This window comes from Urocampus carinirostris, chromosome 17, assembly GCF_059441175.1.
Source record: "Urocampus carinirostris isolate Australia breed hairy pipefish chromosome 17, RoL_Ucar_1.0, whole genome shotgun sequence".
Taxonomy (NCBI): domain Eukaryota; kingdom Metazoa; phylum Chordata; class Actinopteri; order Syngnathiformes; family Syngnathidae; genus Urocampus; species Urocampus carinirostris.
In genome coordinates this window covers 31,677,060-31,691,134 of record NC_142365.1, presented here as the reverse complement: position 1 = coordinate 31,691,134, position 14,075 = coordinate 31,677,060, and the positions used below count along the sequence as shown (strand labels likewise).

Genomic DNA, 14,075 nt, shown 5'->3' with positions numbered 1-14,075 from the left:
TTAAATAAAACAGTTGAATCCTTTGAACAATACTAGTCTTGATTGTCATAGGGGCAATTATGTTATTTTTCTATTTTACATTTTTATTTTTGTATCCTCTGATATGTATATGATAAAAATATATCATATATATTTTTTTGTACATTATCATTGTTATTATTTTAATGTACCTACCTTTCCGTATGTTACCTTCCTTCAAGGCTAATACATGCACATCTTTTAGGATGGATAATGCTGAGCACCATCCTCCCCAGTACTGAAAAGGATTCAGGGTCAAAGACGGCGCGAGAGGTCCAATGAAATATATGTACACAGAGAACAAGGCTCAAAAACTTTTTTGTGTATATTTATATTCATATTCCCAGTTTATGTGATAAAAATGTGTTCATGTTAATTTTCAGGTCTTTACTTCATTGTAATCCTGAAAATCCAAGTCTGTATTTTTTTCAAACTGTTATTATATTTTCTTAACACAAATACTTGCCAAATACTAAATGTTTTGGTTGTTCTGAAAAGGGCCATCATTTCTGACCATTTCATGGACAAAATAACAAAATAAACACCAAGTGTGGTACTTGGTCAATAAAGGGTTAGGTCCACCTTGCTGAGCCTGTATTTCAGCAACGGAAGATCCATTAACCATGAAACGGATTACCTGGAGCTACAATTGAAGGAAACTGCTACAATCGGGAACGTTGTATTTTGATCATCACGGAGCCTTGGTGCCATAGAGGACACCCGATGCTTGCTTTTGTATAATAACAATAAAACTATTCATTCAACTGCTATTATGTATTGTGAGTCATTATTTGTAGATCTGTGTGTGTTATTAACTGCGAAAATGTGTGATCTCTGTATACAAATTTGTAACTAGATAGCTCCTTTCAGAGTAACGCAATACTTTTGTGTGTCAGTAATCTCTGGGTTTCAGAGTTATTTTTCAAAGGAGGTAACGAGTAACTATAACTCATTTATTTTTGTTAGGAAGGCACACAATACTGATGATGAATATTTTGGGGGCTACTACAGTGTAATTTATTTACCTGTCTGGAGTGTGTGCGGGGATCGGGAGGTCTGAAGAAGGAGTCTGGCAGCTTCCGCATCCTCATGGGCAGCGAGGCAGGCTGCTGGCTGGCCTGGCTCGGGTTCATGACTGCATTAAAAAGGGCCTCCAGCTCACTCTGGGAGTCGCCGCGGACATGTACAACTTGCTGGCCAGCTGGAGGCGTGCCCCCACTGCGGTCCATGTGCCTTTTGTGTGTTGCGTGTATGCGTTTAGGTCAACCAGAATTAGCTAAAAACAAAAACAAAAAAAAAAAAACAGTTGGGTCATTCTTACTGTTAGGTGCCATTTCACCATGGTGACCAGGTCCATCTCAGAATATAATTCTCCAACATATATTTTTAACAATTTCAAACATAGGCCAAATGTCAATATCTTTCTCTGTCCTTTCTGTCCTCCATCACTGAGATTTTATCTGCCAGTTTTTTCTTTCCACCTCTCTCTTTATTAAGATAATCTTGTCTTTTCTCAGGGTCAGCATCAAAACATGCCCTGAAGCGTGGCGGCTTTTCAGCTGCAGAAAATGGTGCCATTCCCTGACAAATTCATACAATTTCAAAAAATCTGTTTAAGTGTACAGCAAATGAATACGTGATAGTTTGATGACAAATACCAATGCACTTGTAAAAACCCAAACTTCTAATCTCACATTGACCCTGCCGCTTTGCGTGTCCATTCTTACAGTGTGTAGAGAATATGCCACCAGCGGACTGCACTTACAGAAGGTGACTAAAAAGGCCCCTTTTGGCCGGGACTGTCCCCACCCATAAAACTTAACACGCAAGCTTGAAACGCCCTCTTGCTTACAGTGCGCTCCCGATTAACACCAGCTCCCCAGCTTTGGCCAACCCCCCCTGAGCAACTCCTGGGGGAGGGGTGAGCACAGGCTGGTTTGTTGACGCCTGACTTTTTCACATTCGTGATTAAATTCAAATTGGAAATACTCAGCCCAGTTCAATTTCAGAGAACCCAGAGCCGTGAGGGTGGACTGCAACAGACAACACCGGAAACACCACCTGGGGAGCTGCACGGCTGGACTGCCACGACTGTGCCAAAATGATGCCATCTGCAGAGGCATTCTTTCACCGAAAGAGGGATATGTAGAGAATATGCCGCCAGCTGACTCCACTTACAGAGCAGTGACTAAGACTGTTTCTATTGGCCAGGATTGCCCACACCTATAAAACCCACCAGGCAAGCTCAAAAGGCGAGAAGTATGAATGTATCAATTCGAGAGGTATCAGTTTGTTGTCTGTGCCGGGTAAGCTGTATAGAAGAGTCTTGTTAAGAGAGTGAGAGGAAGAACAGATGAAGTGGTGATGGAGAAGCAGAGTGGTTTCAGGAAAGGAAGAAGATGTGTGGATCAGGTGTTGCAGTTAGTCAAGTGTGTGAGAAATATTTTGCAAAGTGTAAGGATGTTTGTTGGGCTTTCATGGACTTGGAAAAGGCGTATGACAGAATCGATAGAAGCGTTGTGGCAGCTGATGGTAATGTATCGAGTGGATGCAAAGTTGTTGAAAGCATTGAAGAGTTTTTGTGAACAGCAGAGGATGTGTAAGAGTAGGTAGTGAAAAGTGGTTGCCTGTGTTGACTGGTGTGAGACAGAGGTGTGTGATGTCACAATCGCTGTTTAATGTGTACATGGATGGTGTGGTGAGCGAGGTGAATGCAAGAGTATTTTGCAGAGGTGTAGAGATGATGAATAACAGTTGAACTGTGTGACAGGTAAGTCAATTGTTGTTTGCAGATGACACAGCGCTTATGGCTGATTCTGAGGAAAAATTGAGAAGGTTGGTAATGGAGTTTGGAAGAGTGTGTGATAGGCGTACGCTATGTGTGAATGTTGGCAAGAGTAAGGTGATGAAGTGTTCACGTGATAGAGTGGGCATGGCGTTGGAAATAAGGTTGAATGGACAGGTGAAGGAAGAAGTTGAAAACTTTAGGTACTTGGGTTGTGATGTGGCTGCAGTTGGTGGAATGGAGTGCGAGGTATTGCACAGAGTGAATCAAGGACGCAAGGAAGTGCTCTGAGAAAAGGGATTAGTAACAAGAGTACGAGTATGGATGTTAATAGAGGACTGTATGAGAGTGTGATTGTGCCGACTGTGTTGTATGGTGCAGAGACTTGGAGCCTGAACAAAGATTTGAAAAGGAAATTAAATGTTTTTGAGATGAAGTGTTTGAGGACTATGTTAGGAGTGACAAGATTGGATAGATTGAGAAATGAAATTGTGAGAGACAGAACTAAAGAAGCAGTGCAACTGGGGAAGCATGTGGATGAGAGAGTACTTGTTTGGTTTGGACACATGGAGAGGATGGATGAGGAGCGAATGTTGAAAAGCATTTACAAAGCAGAGGTAAATGGAAGGAGACCAAGAGGATGGTCGCGATTGACGTGGATGGATGGTGTTATGGTTGCACTGGAGGAAAGAGGTCTAGAAATACTGGAAGCTAGAGGTCTTGTTGGTGATAGGAATGAGTGGAGAGGTGTTGTGAAAGGATAGTGGGATTATTGTTATGCTTAAGTTAGCCATTACCACTAGATAGATAGATACTTTTTTCATCCCCGAAGGGAAATTCACATTTCCAGCAGCATCCCTGAGCTGAGAACAATACAATAATAAAGCAAAAAGAATACAATATACAAATACCCAGTGTGACGTGCAAATGCCCACTGTAGCGTGTTATATAGAATAACTAAATAGTGCTACACAGAATACATATTGCAATAAGATTCGGTAATATGCAATGTAGGTGGTGTGGTTTACTGTGGGCTTTTACTCTGCCGGGTAGAGTTAAAGAGTCTCATGGCATGAGGAAGAAAAGATCTCTTCAGTCTGTCCGTAGTACAAGACAGTGACAGCAGTTCCACAACGTGACACTCCTTCTTAAAAACACCTTCACTACACCAAGCCCAATAGCACCAAAACGATCACACCAGATGCAGTTCTGTGTGATGTAATGTGATGAAAAAGATGGTTACTGTTTTTAACATGTTTATTAACCATTTTATCAAAATTACAATTAAAATATTGGTTCCCACTATAAATAAGCGAAGCGTGGTGGACGTGTTATTCTTTTCCTCATCAGTAAACCATAATAAATCATTGTAAGGAGGTTAAAGAGTGGTACTCCTGCTTCTTCTCCTTCAATGTATTTTCTAAAAAATATTGCTACATCAGAAAGTCTTGGGAGTAAAATGATAGCCAGAAGATGTTTTCTATAGAACTCTTTTCATAGTAAAAAAGGGATATTTTACGCTGGGACACAACAAAATTTAGAGTTTATAAAGATGGAAAATGCAATAAGAACTGAAATTGACATTAGGTGAGTAGTATCATCATTATGACAATGCAGAAATGTTGAAAAATAATGAAATTAGCAATATTTTGCCCCTTATAGTTGTAACAGTAGTCATTCAACCATAAATGGAGACATAGCATACAATCTATGTATTTAAAATAAATTTATCCTGCATACATAACCGTGTGTTCTGTATTAGAGGGCAGTTAAGTATACAAGAACGAGTTTTAATGGTAAATGTAAGCCCATTTGTACATAAAACATACCATTTAATGTCACTGAGACTAAAATGGCACCAAATAACAGGAATGACCCAGTTAGTGAGTCGTGTTGAAGGACGTAAAAGTTGCCAGACAATACGCGACGTGGTCGATAGATTGTTTACACTAAGTAGCCAATTCTCTCCTAACCACGCAGTTAGACTATTTTTGAACTTTTGAAAAAGCTCTTGATGTTCACTAAAGTAAGAAGGTTCGAAAGTTTGTGCGTGGAAACGAAATAAATCTGGAAAAAAAGTGCAGACAACATGCCTCCCACATACCTTCACTCAGACAGCCCGTCTCCCCCACTCTCTTTGTCAACAAATGGGGAATCAAACTCCAAGGCACAGTAACAGAACCCTGCTAAATCGTCTCGAGTTAAAATTCACGCCGCGTAAAGTAGAAAAAAAGTGCGTGAAACAAAAAAATCACGAGAAGAAAACTTTAAGCTGCGTGTGTGCGCGCGTGCACGACCACGTTCCTGTGATCGTGAGCATGGGCGGGGTTGCAGCATTTAAAGTCGCCGTTGCACCAAACTTGTGTATAGGACAGGGGGCTCAAACTTACGGTACTAGAGTCGTGGGATGTTGAAGGGTGAGGCTGGGCCAAATGGGTTTTCCACAAAAACAGCACCGATAAAGACATTTCGCTGTTCTTAAAGGGACAGTGTTTTATATGTTTCCAATAGATGTCGCTGTAATGTATAGTGCAAACAAAATGAGTCCAAGGAGGACCACAACCTATAGAGACTGAAAGTGAGCAAAAAGCGGCCTTTCTCTTTCAATTTTTAACCAGTATTTCACAAAGAAAGGCAAAAAGAAGGGGAACCTTATATAATGAAATTGTGAATGTGTTTGATTTTCGAGAAGGTTTGTTCAAACCTCACTTTGTGTTTGCTGTTAAAAACGTAATATTGGAATATAATATTGTGAATGTGCTTAATTGCTGTTGAGATTGTCATGATTGTTTTCTGTTTTTAGTGTCAATAAATTTGTTCAAACCAAAAAAAAACTTTTTTAAAGGAATAAAAAAGATGGGGAAGAAGAAAAAGTGGCGAGAAAGAAAAACAGGAATGAATAGAAAAGTATGGGAAAAGAAAGAGTTAGGAATTAATTAATATGTACCGTTTACCAAATTGTTCGAATTAGTTATCTGACTCCATTGACCAAACACAACCTGCATTCTCCTAACAATGCACGTTCGTTTCTTGATGGGAAAATATGGACAAGAGACCAGGATTTCCACACGGGGGCAGATTTAATTTCTTAAACAATTTAACTAAGTGAACTCCATCGAATTAGCCGAATTAGTGTTGCTTGAGTCTCTGTCAAGCCTCCTCTCTCGATCTTCCCTCTCGATATTCTGAAGTTCTTCTCTCAACCCACGTCTCTCCGCCAGCTGGTGTGCCGGCTCCTCACATGGGCGTACCAGGAAAGCCCCCTAGTCTCGATGCCTGGACCCCGAGCGTCTCTGCGTCACCAGGGCCCCATTTTGCGTCGGGAAGTTCTGATTATCATATCAGCCCTTGTCCCAGTTCCCGTTGTTTCTCTAAACAACATTCTTCACAAGGTTGCATTGACCTCGCCCCACACCTCAGCCAGTGAATATCTTTTGCATTTAAATGTAATTTGTATTTGATCGTACAAAATCCTTTATAGGCAAATGTATAAAATCCTTCAAAAGTAAAAAACGGAAATGGAGAAAAAAACAAAAAAAAGATGAAAGAAAGAAAAGAAATGCCTTATTAAGAACAAAGAAAAAATGCAATTGTATTTTGTTTTTCTTTTCTTTTTTCATCTCATCTCATCTCATTAGCTGCACCGCTTATCCTCAGTAGGGTCGCGGGGGTGCTGGAGCCCATCCTGGCAATCATCGGGCAGTGGGCAGGGGACACCCTGAACTGGTTGCCAGCCAATCGCAGGGCACACAGGGACAGACAACTCACTCGCTCATTCACACCTAGGGACAATTTGGACCGGCCAATCCACCTGAAATGCATGTCTTTGGAATGTGGGAGGAAACCGGAGTGCCCGGAGGAAACCCACGCAAGCACAGGGAGAACATACAAACTCCGGTAGCTGGATTTGAACCCACACAGGAGGTTCCCAAGACCTTAGAACAGTACTGCACACGCGCTAACCACTGCGTCACAGTGCTGCCCTCTTTTCTATTTTTATCTTTGTCTTTTTTAATTTTTTCATTATTTTCCTTTTTCTTGAGTGTTGCTTTTAGTCTTTTTGATTGTCATTTTTTTGTCCTATTTTTCTTTTTTTTAATTTATTTTTTAAAATTTCTCTTAAGGTCCGTTTTGGTCACTTGAAGTCTCTGTATTTTGTCTTCTTCCGTTGTGCTTTCAGCACTGATTTTCCGTGGCTTGACAGAATCTAGTGGAAAAAAATAATAAACACTGTCCCTAGAAAAATGTATTCAGTAACCTAATCCGCGTATTATAATACTGAGGTAATGCAACTGGATTATTTTGATTACTTGGATTACTCCAATACCAAATATGCCAAAAAAGACAAAAACAATATAAATAAAATTACTAAATTGTCTTTAACATACAAGAACAATGCAACCTTGAAAAATAAGTAGAAGGAAACCAAGTTTAGGGTAGTTTCTTGTAGTCCTACCAAAAAGTACTTATATTTTAGCCACGTATTAGTTTATTAAGCAAAAATAACATCTTCTCTTTCACATGGCAGACAAGATATGCTGTGTTTTAGCTATATTAAGAGGACATTAAGAACCCAATATTGTTTGGAATACACCAATTGTTCACCTTGTAAATTTCCAACAAACTTTTTTACTTGTTTAAAGTAGGGATACCAAACTGGTGAAAGTATTCAGATTTACTAGGCAAAATTTGTTGTTCTCACATCATTAAAATAAAGTGATCAAATAGTGGATTTTAAACAACAATTAACTGCAGAATACAAAAAAACAAGATAAGGGCATGGGTGTTCAGTGACCACCCACAGCCACGCTGTGCCCACCCAAAGAAAAGTGGATGTAGTAACGAGGGCAGTCTGGACAGCGCATGTGCTATCCCATTCATATATTATCGAGTATGTGAGCGGAGACAAGCGAGAACTTTCTTGCCCCCTAAAGCAAACAGTGTGTGCGTCAGTCCTCACGGAGAAAGCAGCCCCTCGTATTGATGGGGATTGCATTTCCTTTTACATAAGAGGCTCTTTCGTCTTCACACACTAAAAACAGCCTCTTTCAGATCCAAAGCAACCACTCAGATTGTTTTCGTTGTTTTAATCCATACGTTACCAATTTTAGGTAACACAATGCAGGTGGATTGGCCGGTCCAAATTTTCCCTAGGTGTGAATGAGCGAGCAGGTGAGTTGTCTGTCTCTGTGTGCCCTGGGACTGGCCGGCAACCCGTTCAGGGTGTCCCCTGCCCATTGCCAGAAGATGGCTGGGATGGACTATAGCACACATGCAACCCCACTTAGGATAAGCAGTGTATGAATGAATGAATGAAAACTTTTATTTCGAACATAAAAATAAAAACAGGACAAAAATAATAAGTCAACAACAGAATAATGTCACATAACATGTTCGAAAAGGGGTAGTCAGAAGCAGATGCTTATTTTCCTACCCCTTTATCTTCCCTATTAAATACATTTTATAGACAGCTCCTGTTGTGTCCAATACAACAAAATCTCATGGATATACTTATTACATAGGTCAGATATCAATAATTATAATAGTTAGAATAATCACATATTTTATACACTAATCTTCGCAATACCCATCCCTCAACGTCATAATGCGCATAATGTCACTGCGGCACCAGTGATAATAAAAATAAAAATAAACACAATACTTATAATAACAGTTCTGATATAATAATAGCAACAATAACAACAAATTAACCATAGTTTGAAATGCAGTATTTCCAATCTCCCTCATATCCCATTTTCTTCATCCCAGTATTTCTCCAGTAATGCTTTTTTGTATTTACATTTGAACACATGCATAGTTGGACACTGTTTGATCTCATTTTGCAAATTATTCCAAAGTCTGACTCCACACACAGACACACACATACTTTTCCTGGTGGTTCTCACCTTTGGGATTTTTAATTCACCACAGCCCCTCAAGTTATAATTTCCCTCTTTCCGAGTGAATCATTTTTGTATGTTTTCTGGCACTATGTTTTTGTTGACCTTAAATAACAGTTGTGAAGTGAAAAAAATTATTGAATCATCCAATTTTAATAATTTGGACTGCATGAATAAAATATTGGTATGATCCCGATATCCTACCCTGTGTATGGTTCTTATTGCACGTTTTTGAAGGATAAAAAGGGGCTATAGTGAACTTTTGTAATTATTGCCCCAGACTTCTGCACAATATGTTAAATATGGCAGAACGAGAGAACAATATAATAAGTACAATGCATTATAATTTAAAATAAATTTGGCTTTATTAATTATTGAAATGCTTTTAGATACCTTAGTTTGTATGTGTCTGATGTGTGTTTTCCAACTTAATTTATTGTCTATTATGACCCCTAAAAACTTAATTTCTGATACAATGTCTATTGCGACACCATCCATTTTTACTTCGAAATCTTGATTTGCCTTACGATTACCAAAGAATATTATTTTGGTTTTATTTAAATTTAAAGATAATTTATTTTCCTTCATTTCTCGGAGATCTTACTCTTGATCCCGGTTTTATTCGTGTATGGCGAATAAAAGAGAAAAATAAGCCCAAAAAATGAGTAAAAGGCTAGGGAAACAAGAAACAAAGAATTAAGAAGAGTATCAAGGACTAAAAAACACAAAAAAGCTGAAAAAAATGTCGGGCGGCAGTAGCTCAGGAGATAGAGCGCTCGTCTTGGGATCAAGGGATCCCAGTTCAAATCCTGGCTTGTCCGTGTTACATGTCGAAGTGCCCTTGGGTAAGACACTGAACCCCTAATACCCCCAATAAGCAGGTTAGCATCTTACATGGCTGCAATACAAGGCTGCTATTGGGAATTGTAAAGCGCTTTGGGAAGTCATTGACTTGAAAAGCGCTATATAAATGCAGATCATTTCGTTTCATTTCATTTCGTGCCTACCCATGCATTTGATTAAAAAATAAGAAAAGAGAAAGGAACAAAAAAAGAAATAAGCAAGAAGAAAGATGAAAAAGGAAAAAAAAAACTTTAGGATGTGCCCTGTCCACGTCCTGAAGATAGCTGGAATGGGCTTCAGCACCCCCATGACCCTAGTGAGGATAAGTGGTGCAGAATATAGATGAACAAACAAAAAGGCAAAAAGTATAAAAGAAGAAAACAACCTGAGCTCCATGTTAGTTTTTAACAAATACAAATGTCTCCATTTAAAAATATTTTAAAGAAAAATTATATCAGAGTTCATGTATTTTGCTTAATTGTTTCAATCAATATTGTTTTAATGATTTATTTCTACCACTTGGAGGCTCTGCGAGGGCTGCGAGTTAGAGACCCCTGCTTTAAAGGGAAGATGGCGGACATTTGTGTTAGTTGTTATGTAAAAGCTCGGTAGCCTAGATGGTAGGGCGCCCGCTCCGAGACTGGGAGGTCGCTGGTCCAAGCCTCGGTCATACTTATAACATTGGTACTCATTGCCTCCCTGCTTGGCGCTCGGCATTTAGGGTTGGAATTGGGGGGTTTGGTCACCTAATGACTCCCAACACAGCAGTTGGGGCTAAAATGGCGGTGCCCTGTTTGGCTGCGGCTGCATCGGCTCGCTACAGTTTATCTGTACGGGTCAGGTGTGTCGACATTTCGTTCTGTGTGCATGGTTACAAAGAATGACAATAAAAGTAAATTCTATTCTATTAAAATAAATGTTAATTTCTCAACGTGTGAGTGTTTTAAAAAACGCATGTTTATATTATTTTTCATCTATTTTTGCTTTTTTTTAATCAATATTGGTTTTTGTTTTTGTTTTTTATGAACAACCTTTTTTAGGAGAGGTATTACACACTGTCCCTTTAAAGCCAGCATGAACACATACTGCGCATGTACTGTATGTCGCCTGTTGGGTCATTTTAAGTTCTTCTGTCATATTCAGTTTCATTTACACCACCACGCCAGGTTTGTTGTTTCCTTTGTTACTTTGATCCTCGCATTTTCCATTTCCAGTTTCAGTCGTTTCTAGTTTTGAACTTTGTCAAGTTTGGTTTTAGTTTCTAGTGCACGGGTCGGGAACCTTTTTGACTCAAAGAGCCATAAAAGCAAAATATGTTAATTTTATTTTGGAAAGAGCCACACCATATAATGTGAGACAAATTTACTAAATTGCTAAACCCGCACCCCAGACAAAAGCTTAGTCTTCAGCACATTTATTTTTGATGATTTGATAAACATTATGAAGAGAAAATAATGCCAGAGCCCGTGTCCCAAAATCAACAAACATACCACTTTAAACTTGTCTCTTTCTTGCTATTACTCAAGATCGGTTAAACTCATTTTGACCCTTTTTTCCAACATATTGGTTTCAAAACCAGATGCGAGCATCTATTTTGTAAAAAGGTCACAACATTCTGAGAACAGGGAGCCTGATGTGCTTACTTTTAGCGCAGACAGAGTAGGGCGAGAGATGGGAGGGAGTGCTTGCACTTTTTGCATAGCTCCACCCATCCCTCCCACTCACCCAATCAAATAACTAAGTTCTCTTCCGGTGTTTTTGCATATTTACAATTTGTTCCGTGGTTTCATCAAAAAGTATCCGAACACTGAAAACAGATTATATAGTGAGTTTTTATATAAAGGATTCTTTAGCGTCGTACAGCCAAAACGAGTTTTATTTTGTCTGGCACCTTGGCTGTAAATCGTAGTGAAAACGTGCCCTATATATTCTGAAAAGTACTGCTATAGGTATCAGCTTTGGTTTGGCTTTGCGTGTGTCAGGATTAATGGCTCAAGTTTTGAACGAAATGGAGAAAATTTGCATGCAGTTAAATTTGTCTCTGAGCCATAGGTACTCATAGAAAGAGCCATATCTGGCTCACGAGCCATAGGTTCCCGACCCCTGTGGTAGATAATATACTCAAGTACTGGGTAACTGTAGCAACGTCTTCTTTCAAAAAATCAATCCATTTATTATCTGTACTGCTTATCCTCAGCTTGGTCGCAGGGGTGCCTGAGCCCATCCCAGCCACCTTCGGGCAGTGGGCAGGGCCCACCTCGAACTGGTTGCCAGCCAGTCACAAGGCACACGGAGACATACAACTCACTCGCTCATTCACACCTAGGGCCAATTTGGACTGACCAGTTAACCTGACATGGATGTTTTTGGAATATGGGAGGAAACCGGAGAACGCTTGTTTCATTCAAATTAAAGGAATGTCATGTGAAGTCAAGTCATGTTTATTTGTATAGCCCTTAATCACAAAGAGTCTCAAAGGGCTGCACAGACCACAGATTATTGCAATCCACGGACTATTATAACAACACTGCCTGATCTAAAACATACATGAGGCCAAGGAAAAACTCAAAAACTTCAACATGAGGAAAATTAAGAAACCTTGAGAAGGGACTGCACATAAGGTAATTCCCTTCCAGGATGACCAGGCTGCAGTAGATGTTGCGATAACAAATAATACACAGATATTGTCAACATAAAATATAGGTTATCCATATGCTATAGGATAGAAGTGTGTTTTAAGCTTAGATTTAAACATTTCCACTGAGGTTGCAAATCGAATCTCAGGGGGTAGAGCATTCCACAGCACCGGGGCCCGAATGGAGAACGCTCTCTAACTTGCGGATCTCTTCTTGGCTCTTGGGATCACTAGTAGACCAGCATTTTCAGAGCGAAGGCTCCGGAACATGTGGGGAGATTAATTATGAAAGATATGAGGGAGCAAGTCCATGCATGGTTTTGTATACTACCAACTGAACCTTAAAATCACATCTTTAGCGGACAGGGAGCCAATGCAGGTTAGGTAAAATCGGGGTAATGTGATCAAACTTTCTTGTCTTAGTTAAAAGCCTCCCTGCAGCATTTTGTACCAGCTGAAGTCTCTTGATTTTGTAATTCGGGAGAAGTACATTACAGTAATCGAGACGGGAGGTAACAAACGCATGAATTCTAATCTCCGCATCAGACTGGATCCGCATAGGGCGAATTTTAGCAATGTTGTGAAGATGGAAAAAAAGTAGTAAAAAAGTAGTAATATTCTTAATGTTTGTTTGAAAGAACAGATTGGGGTCAAATATGACACCTACATTTTTGACTGGGTCAAGGTGGGTGATATTACATTTGTCAATGTCCACAGCATTTTTTTACGGCATTTAGATAGACCAATAACTAAGATTTTGGTCTTTTCAGAGTTAAGGTGCAAGAAATTGAGTGACATCCATTATTTTATATCAGTGAGACAGGCCTCCAAATTTCCACAGTTTAGTGTGGCAGATTCCTCCATCGGAAGATATAGTTGAGTGTCATCTATAATGCAATAAAACAATCCCATTTTTGAAAGCATTTTTGGGGGAGGATTGGAAAAACAACATGCGTAATGTGCCCCTGTCTGGGCAAAAAGAGTACAATAAAACGCAGCATGCATTTATAAAAGCAAAATAGCAACCTTTTGAAAAGGTAAACAAAAATTGACCCAAATTAGGTTAATTTCCTGTGCAGTTATTGCACACATACCGGTTTGCTACCTGCCTGGCTTGTAATGCTGGCACTTTAAAATGGGCATTGCTTGGGCTGCACAGCTGGGCACTCACACAAGTGACACAGGACTCAAAGAAAACAAGCGAAGGAGACTGCGCGTATTTACGTGAAGGGGATTTAAATAACGGGTTCAATGTAGAGTAATGAAGCGGAGTAAAAGTACACTTTCTTCTTCGCAAATCTACACAAGTAGAGGTAAAAAGTATAGTGACTTTAAAAATACTCATAAAAGTACCCTAAATACCCTTTTATAAGGTTCTGGATAATTAGGCACATGTGTGTGATAACTGCACACCTGTGCCCAGTTTAAAACCCGTTTGCGGCCCTCTGGTGGTCGGAGGTGTGTCAGATCCTAACAAGAGGTGCTCATATAAATTGGTACCATTATATTATACTTGTTCCGGATGAGGGTCATTTAGTCAGGGGCTTGAGTTAGTCATTGTGGAATTGAGGCGTTACTGTAAACTCAGGTGTTTTAGGGTTAAGGATCGGGTCAAAGAGTTTTTGGGTTAACTTGATCTAGTTTGATGGTAAAAACAATCAATATGTTTTCTTTTCCAAAGGTTGCTCTACGACAGTGGTTCACAAATAGTGGGGCGCAAGGTTTTATTATTCGGAGAATAAAATGCAATTGCACCTCCCTTACACGAGGGGCAGTAGCATTCTTAGTATCAGAGTGTTTCTTTTTTACATTTTACCTCCAAGTAGTGCATTAAGCACAGTATAAGAATTGAGTATGTAGTCTAGACACAAAGTGTAGCAGGACCTCAAGTGAC

General features: G+C 39.5%; 1 protein-coding gene across 1 annotated transcript in view; it reads right to left on the bottom strand.

The window, feature by feature from the left end:
* LOC148349802 (transcriptional coactivator YAP1-like) overlaps positions 1-5,120 on the bottom strand; it is a 30,293-nt gene extending 25,173 nt beyond the window's left edge. The window contains exons 1-2 of the mRNA XM_088321325.1: positions 4,908-5,120; positions 1,044-1,294 (exon numbers count right to left, since the gene is read on the bottom strand). Of these exons, the coding sequence (XP_088177451.1) occupies positions 1,044-1,247 (204 nt within the window). The 5' untranslated portion in view covers positions 1,248-1,294; positions 4,908-5,120. The remainder of the gene's footprint in view (positions 1-1,043; positions 1,295-4,907) is intronic.
* Positions 5,121-14,075: the final 8,955 nt, after the last annotated feature.